This window comes from Micromys minutus (genome assembly GCF_963924665.1).
Source record: "Micromys minutus genome assembly, chromosome: 10".
Classification (NCBI taxonomy): Eukaryota; Metazoa; Chordata; class Mammalia; order Rodentia; family Muridae; genus Micromys; species Micromys minutus.
This window is the reverse complement of record NC_137979.1, coordinates 46859498-46867216: the sequence shown is the minus strand read 5'-3', so window position 1 is coordinate 46867216 and position 7719 is coordinate 46859498. Positions and strand designations below refer to the sequence as shown.

Here is a 7719-nt window from a genome sequence, read left to right as displayed (position 1 = left end):
CAGGCACAGGAGGAGGCCTCAGGATACAGGGATGAATTACAGGAGTCCAGCCCAAGCCTCAGGCCCGCTGTAACAGAGACAAATTACAAGGTTGGGGTTTTGGCTTGGACTTCAAGGAGCAGGGGCTCTGTCTCCCTTCAGCCTGGCTATAAAGGGTAGCCCAGGGTCTCCATCCAGTCCAGACCCTGTTACTTGACCTGCGGATAACATGGCTTCCACTACCAGCATCCGCCAATTTTCAACATCCAGCTCCATGAAGGGCCTTTGCACTCCTGGCATGGGGTTCTCTCGGATGTCCTCTGTCCGTGTCGGGGGTGCCTGCCGGGCTCCCAGCCTCTTGGGAGGTGGCAGTTGCAGCAATATGTCGGTCACATCCTCCCGCTTTTCAGCGGGCTTAGGAGGCGGCTATGGTGGTGGCTACACTTGCAGCCTGGGTGGGGGCTTTGGCTCCAGTTTTGGTGTGTCAGATGCCCTCCTAGGGGGCGGTGAGAAGGAGACCATGCAGAACCTCAACGACCGGCTGGCCACCTACTTAGACAGGGTGCGTGCCCTGGAGGAGGCCAACACTGACCTAGAGGTGAAGATCCGTGAGTGGTACAAGAAGCAGGGTCCTGGACCTGCTCGTGACTACAGCCCCTACTTCAAGACCATAGAGGACCTTCGGAACAAGGTGGGAGCCTCTTACCTACTTCCTGCTGTCTGCCCATGCATGGTCCATGCCCAGAGCAGAAGACCTCCTCCCCACCATAGACCTCCACCATTTGGCCATTCGCCACCCGTCCTCTTATCTCTGAAATAACCCTGAGCCTGCAGGGCTATCCCAGGCTGTGTGGTCTTTGGGAACTCTCCAAGATGATGGAAGAGAACTTGTCTCTTCCCATAGAGCTTATCTGGGGTGGGTGACAGAGGAAGGATGGGGCAGCTTCAGGACATTGAAGGCAAGGTATTGCCATTTTTCTTTCCTCTGGGGATACTCTCCTGTAGCCTCTCCCTTCTTCAGGTGGCCCTCCTGGATGGATAGCATCTGTCTTCTATCCCAGAATCCTGGTGTTCCTTCAACACTTTGATGTTCAGTCTATGCCCTGTTTCTTGCACTGACTTTAGAGTCTGTGTGTTCTCAAGGAAGGCTGCGTTAGTTGTGGGTCTCCCTCCCTCTATAATGACTCTTTTGACTCTTTTGGGGTCTGTTTTTCAACTCAGACTGGAAGCTAGCCTGACCAAGGAGCACCCTCTCTCTGCCCCTTACATCCTTTCTTGGTCTTTAAGAAAATGGCTTTGGCATCTGTAAATGTGGCCACTCAGGTCTTAACACAAACCTGCTTTGGGAGGGTCTGGGCACTGAGCCCAGTGAAAAGCAGAGGTTGAGGATCTCTGAGAGGCTTAGCCACAGACTGGTCCCAGGCAGCTGTGTGGCTGACCCTGGCTCTGGGGTAGAGAGCCAGCCCTACGGCAGTCTAGTGAGGGGCTTTGTCTGCTCCTGCCCGGGTCTTCCACCTGGCAGGGGATTTTCGTAATCTCCTTGGAAGCAGAGATCCCGGCTGTGCCAGATCAGATACCAGGCTTTGTTGGGGCAGTGGGGAACCTAGGGGAGTCCTGGTGAGTCAGTGCTCGGTATTTTGGGGTTAGCCAACAGTTCACTATCACCCTCAGAGTAAAGTCCACCCTCCTCACTGGATTTCCATACCTTACCCTCAGTATTCTGGTTAGGCTTCCTGGACACATTGTAATCCAGATACCTGGGTGCACAGAAATTGCCAGATCCCTGCAGACTACAGATGGCGATGCAAAAGAAGGGAAGCAACGTGACCCTTAGGCTCAGCCTGACCAGGTCACTGCATGGGACTTAGGTCCTGGAGTAGGGTCTTGGAGAGGGCTGAGGTGACCTTAGATGACATAGGATAATTCCTATGCCTATGCTAGGAACATCTTCTTTCTGGGTTAGCCTTAAACCATGACAATTTCTACCTAACTTCTGCCACTGGGTTAGTACTCCTTTCTTCCTCTAACCCATTAACACTCTTGCTTGGGACCAGCCTTGGGCATTTCCAATAATTATGGACTTCCTGTATCTCCTTGGACTCTGTCCTGGCTTTGAGATGGAGCCGGTCATAACCTCATTAATCAATTAATTAGTCATATAATTAGACAAATACACCCTGGGGGCTGACTGTGGGCTAGGCGCTGTGCCCAGGCCTGGGGAGTCCAAAGAGACCCAGACAGGTATAATCTTGTTCCTGTGTTGCTCTGAGTCCAGTGGGGGAGCAACTAACCAAAAATGTAGTGGAAACTGAGGTAAGATTGTCCCAGAGATGGGTATAGGCTATGAGGGAGACAACAGGGGGATGAGGGGGGTAGGGAGACGCAGTGCCATGTAGGGGAGTTGGTAGGTAGGGGTGAGCCTGGAGGTGAATTTAGTTGGGGATAAGGCCCAGGCAGCTTAGACCCCCATGATGATAGATTGACGCCTGTTTATGACACGGTGTCATGTCCCATCACTCTGAGTCCTTGAGGTGCTTGGCAGTTCCTGAAACCACAAGGTTGCATGCAAGCAAGGTACAGCAGCGCCTTCTGGGGGCTCTGTGGTGGGCACTTGCTCACGGAGCTCACCCTTACCCGCAGATCCTGGCAGCCACAATCGACAATGCCAGCATTGTGCTGCAGATCGACAATGCTCGCCTGGCAGCAGACGACTTTCGCACCAAGTGAGTCTGTGCCCTGTGGGCTGCCCCGGGGGAGCTGCTGGTGGGTTCCCACTCTGCACACTGAGTGTGTGGACCATGTCCCCTACCTCCAACCCTGAAGGTACGAGACAGAGCTGAACCTGCGCATGAGCGTGGAGGCCGACATCAACGGCCTGCGCCGGGTGCTGGATGAGCTGACCCTGGCCAGAGCCGACCTGGAGATGCAGATCGAGAGCCTCAAGGAGGAGCTGGCCTACCTGAAGAAGAACCATGAGGAGGTGAGGCCAATGTAGGAGACATCGGAGAAACCCGCCTTGGAGCTGGGCCCACAGAACTGCTACAGGCTGGGTCTGTGTACTAGGTCCAGTGGGTTCCTGGCCTGGTGCTCACCCTCAGTGAGCCTTGAGCGTTGTTGTGGGTGTGTGAGGGGTGGCTGGGAAGGGGCAGAGGATGTGGGAGATGCTCCACCAGAGACTTCCTTCTGCTCATCCCTGCAGGCTTGGCTGACTGTGCAGGAACAGTTAATTCACTAATGAGTGAATCAGGCTAACACACAGTGCTAATTATTATAATTAATTATAACAAGGCACATTTGCCCAGCCTTACAGCTGATTCACTACAGTTACTTCCACTGATACTGACAAGATGGCTGAGAGAAGGAGGCATTTACCCTCCCCTTTTGGAAGGCTCAGAGAGGGTTAGAGACATATACCTCATGCTGCATAGCGACTTACCTCGTGCCTGCCTGCCTCGTGTTCATTCCCATGAGGGTCTGACTCCACCTCTCTGCAACTCTCTGCCCCCGACCCCCTTTTCTAGAGACTTTGAGTTTTATATCCCCAGAGTACAGTCCTAGGCCTTCATCCTTGGACCCCACTTGGGACTCAAGCAGTGTACCTTTGTGGCTTCCTTCCCAACTCAGCCCTGCCTGTCCTGGGCTTGGGGAACTTGATTCCCATGTGCAGGACACCCAGAAGGTGCTTCCCTTAATGTTGAGGCTCTGAGTGCATAGCTGCCTCTTCCCACAAGACCAGCATTGCTTAATATGGTCTGGCTTGGAGCAATGCCACCACAGGGTGCCTAACCCCATGCTTATGCTATAGGGTGATGGCTAATGGACAAGGGTAGGGGTCAGGAAGTAGGGTGAGGTTGTCTTTTCTTCCCTCCCCTCACTGGAGAACCATCAGCTTCCTCTTACTTCACACAGATTGGGACCTAGATGCTAGGCACGTTTGTGTCAGTGTGTTTGTTGGGGGAGGCTGATGGAATCCACAGCCCGCTGAGTACAAGGCCTGTGACGTCATGTCTGCTTTGCTGAGGACCAGGGTCTCTTCCCAGAATGACTTTGGGTGCGCCCCTTCTGTCCTCTCTGCCCAGGAGATGAATGCCCTTCGTGGCCAGGTGGGCGGGGACGTCAATGTGGAAATGGACGCCGCCCCCGGTGTGGACCTGAGCCGCATCCTGAACGAGATGCGTGATCAGTACGAGAAGATGGCGGAGAAGAACCGCAAGGATGCCGAGGATTGGTTCTTCACCAAGGTGGGTGGCCGTGGGGAGTGAATGTGTCCTCGTGAGGTTGCTCAGTCTAATTGCTGACATGGCCTGGGTCACTGTCAGACACACTGGAAACCACTTAGACCATTGCTCAGGGTTGAAAGTAACTGTGATGCCTGGAGAAGCTCAGACACTCAAAGCTTTCCCTTGTGGCTACAGCTGTGGCCTGGGGACCTGATCCAGGTCACCCAACCTGGCTCAGGCTCTACCACAGCTGTTCACTGCACGTGTTTGGAAATGTAGTTATGCCTTGGATAAACACTTACTGAATGAACATTTGTGGGGTCTGGGGGAAGTCACTAACACACCAACAATCTCTGGCCTACTTTAAGGTGTTGTGTAGTTAGTTCAGCAAGGGTCCCTTGAAGGTTTTTAGATACATTACATGTGTTCCTTGTGGGCACAGAGGGACTCCGGATACAGGATGAGTTCCTCTGAGGGCAGGGAGGGGTAGTTCTGGAAGGATAGGGCTCAGGGCCAGCTCCATCTTCTGTTCCATCTGAAAACCTCCTTCAGTCTCTGTGTTCACCCTGCCTTCCAGACTGAGGAGCTGAACCGAGAAGTGGCCACCAACACGGAGGCCCTGCAGAGCAGCCGGACGGAGATCACGGAGCTCCGCCGCTCTGTACAGAACCTGGAGATTGAGCTGCAGTCCCAAATCAGCATGGTGGGTCACTGTCCCTGTCCCGCCTGCTTCTTGTCACTTCTGTTGAGCCCTGCCGAACAGAACCCCTACTCAGAGGACCAGAAACAAACTGTTCAGCCCACCGCACTGGTCTCTCTCTGCCCCAGTTACTGCCCAACTGTTCTGGAAACACTTATAAGTCACTTAGACGTGACCACGCGCCCTCCCAGGTGGGTGTCATCATTGGGGAAGGGCCTAGCTTACTGTCAACCTGTCCCTTTGGCCACAGAAAGCATCCCTGGAGAACAGCCTGGCAGAGACAGAGGCACGCTATGGGGCACAGCTGGCGCAGCTGCAGGGCCTCATTAGCAGTGTGGAACAGCAGCTGTGTGAGCTGCGCTGCGACATGGAAAGGCAGAATCATGAGTACCAGGTGCTGCTGGATGTGAAGACCCGGCTGGAGCAGGAGATTGCCACTTACCGCCGCCTGCTGGAGGGAGAGGACGCCCAGTGAGTGTGGGGGTCTAGACACCTACCAGGCTGGGCTGGATACTACTTGGTCCAAGGAATGTTCAACAGTTTGGTGTAGAGGTGTGCAGGAGTGAAAAGGACAGAAAGTGCATGGGTATGACTGTGAGTTCCATCTGAAACCATCTGAGTACCATCTGACTACCATCTGAGTACCATCTGACTACCATCTGAGTACCATCTGAGTACCATCTGAAACCATCTGAGAACCATCTGAAAGCACATAGAGTAGATCTTGTGGGCCATGGGGAGCCACGGAGTGACATGGAACAGAATGATGGCCAGCTAGGTTCTTGGGAGTATTTGCTTTGGCTATAGAGGGAAACACGGGCCAGAGTGGAAGTGGATGGGCAGGGGAGTGATTTCAGGAGGCTGATGGATTCTCCATTGCTAGAGGTGTGGTTGTGTAGACAGAAGAGAGGTCTTCCTAAAAACAGCAACAGGATAGAATCCCTGTGTGTGTGTGTGTGTGTGTGTGTGTGTGTGTATGTGAAAGAGAGAGAGAGAGAGAGAGAGAGAGAGAGAGAGAGAGAGAGAGAGAGAGAGAGAGAGGAGGGAAGGAGGGAGGGTGAGAATGGCTCACAGTTGCTATGCAGTAAATGCCGAGAGAATGTGTGAAGGAGTGGGTATCAATGACCCTAGGTTTCTGGCTTGAATGACTGATCTAGTGTGATTGGTGACATCATTAGCCAGGACAAGGTAAGGTGCAGGACAAGTGAGACATTGATTTGGAGTTGGGAATGTTGATAAAAGTTTCCATGGGCCAAGAGTATCCTGGGGTCTCCATGAGATGCCAAGAGTGTCCTGGGCTCTCTATGGGAAGCCAAGAGCGTCCTGGGAGTTTCCATGGGAAATCAAGAATGTTCTGGGGGTCTCCATGGGAAGTCAGGAGTGTCCTAGGGTCTCTGCTTAGCCACAAATCTCTCTCCCTCTCCCTCTAGACTTTGCTTTCCAATAATGGTGAATTTTGTCTACAGTCTAACCAGTGTCTCTTGCTTTAAAGAAAGGAGTCTTCTTGGGCCCTTCAGGATATGGAAAATCCACTTGAGCAGTGTCTCCTTGTAAATCCTGGTTTAGTAGCCCACAACATAGCCACAAACGCCTTTGGCTATTTTTTTTTTCTCCTTCCTGTTCTGAGGAGCCTATGAGATTTGATCCTTGGTTTGTGCTGTTCTCTGTGAACTCCTAACTGTGATTTCCCACTTTGTGGGATTTCTGTTACTCTCTTGGGACCCCCTCAGCTGCTTATCATTCCCAGACGTGCTCCCAGGGCCTCCTTGCTTGTGGCACCTCTGGGCTGACAGGTTCTCCCTCTTCCCGCAGCCTGGCTACTCAATACTCCTCATCCCTGGCTTCGCAGCCCTCCCGAGAAGGTAAGAGTCTAATCCTGTCCCGTGTATGGGACATTGGGGGAGATTAGAGATGCTACAGGCCAGGTGGCAGGTTGGGTAGGGGCCCCTTCCTGCCTGAGTCTCCCTGTGACCTCTCTCCTGCCATCTGTAGGCATGGTGACCAGCCGCCAGGTGCGCACCATTGTGGAAGAAGTCCAGGATGGCAAGGTGGTCTCCTCCAGAGAGCAGGTGCACCGCTCCACCCACTGAGGTCCCTTTCGGCATGTGATGGTCCAGCCTCAGGGGCTTAGGCTGCAGCTTCCTGCTTGAACTCCTATGAGCTAGCTGTTGTCTTCTGCGTTTGCTTTGTGCTGCCCCTTACAGAGAGGCCCTTTGGGTTGACCCCAGAAATTGCTAATAAAGCGTTGAAGAAGTATGGTCCTTGAATTCGTCATTTGTCTGGTCATCGGCTCAGGCAGCGTGGGCTGAGCGGCTGGGGAGGGTTCACCTAAGCGTCTAGTATCGCTTGTCACCTGCCTACTTTCCCTGCCCACTCTATCCAGGCTTGGGTTGTCTTGGAAGTCAAGAGGGGAGGAGATGGAAGCATTGAGGGTGGAGGTATGGAACATCCTGTTTTCTTAGAATCTGCCTCTGGGGCTGGCTCCTGGTGCTGGTCCCCGGGAGGGCCTGCAGGTTTTCTGGGTACCACACCTGTTAGAGAAAACCTGCATCAAAACAAAGGGACAGGGGTCTGGCTGGGAAAGACGACTAACTTTCTTGGAGTGGTCCAGGGCCTTGATGGATGAGGGGGTGGCAGCCTGGCTGTCTCAGCCCAAGAAGCCAGACCGGCTCTACCTGGCTCCCTTGGGGGTGTGTGTGGGGTGGGGCGGCCGTGTTTGTGAGTGTGGGGGGCGTCCTGTTTGCTTTGGTGGCTTGGCAGCTCCTGGGCTATTGGGGAAACCTCTCCCAGCTGCTGATGGGGGCTGTCTAGACCTGTCTG

General features: G+C 53.6%; 1 protein-coding gene across 2 annotated transcripts; it reads left to right on the top strand.

Moving 5' to 3' along the window:
- Positions 1-208: 208 nt before the first annotated feature.
- Positions 209-7002, top strand: LOC308426000 (keratin, type I cytoskeletal 42; the record flags this gene model as incomplete). Of its 2 annotated transcripts, XM_080923702.1 has the most annotated exons (8): positions 209-670; positions 2620-2702; positions 2803-2959; positions 4059-4220; positions 4777-4902; positions 5150-5370; positions 6712-6761; positions 6892-7002. In XM_080923702.1, the coding sequence occupies 8 exons, from the start codon at positions 209-211 to the stop codon at positions 6987-6989; spliced, it is 1359 nt and encodes a 452-aa protein (XP_080779828.1). The 2 variants fall into 2 exon arrangements, with proteins under 2 accessions (XP_080779828.1, XP_080779829.1); XM_080923703.1 differs by lacking the exon at positions 6712-6761 and having other exon boundaries at positions 6860-6989.
- Positions 7003-7719: the final 717 nt, after the last annotated feature.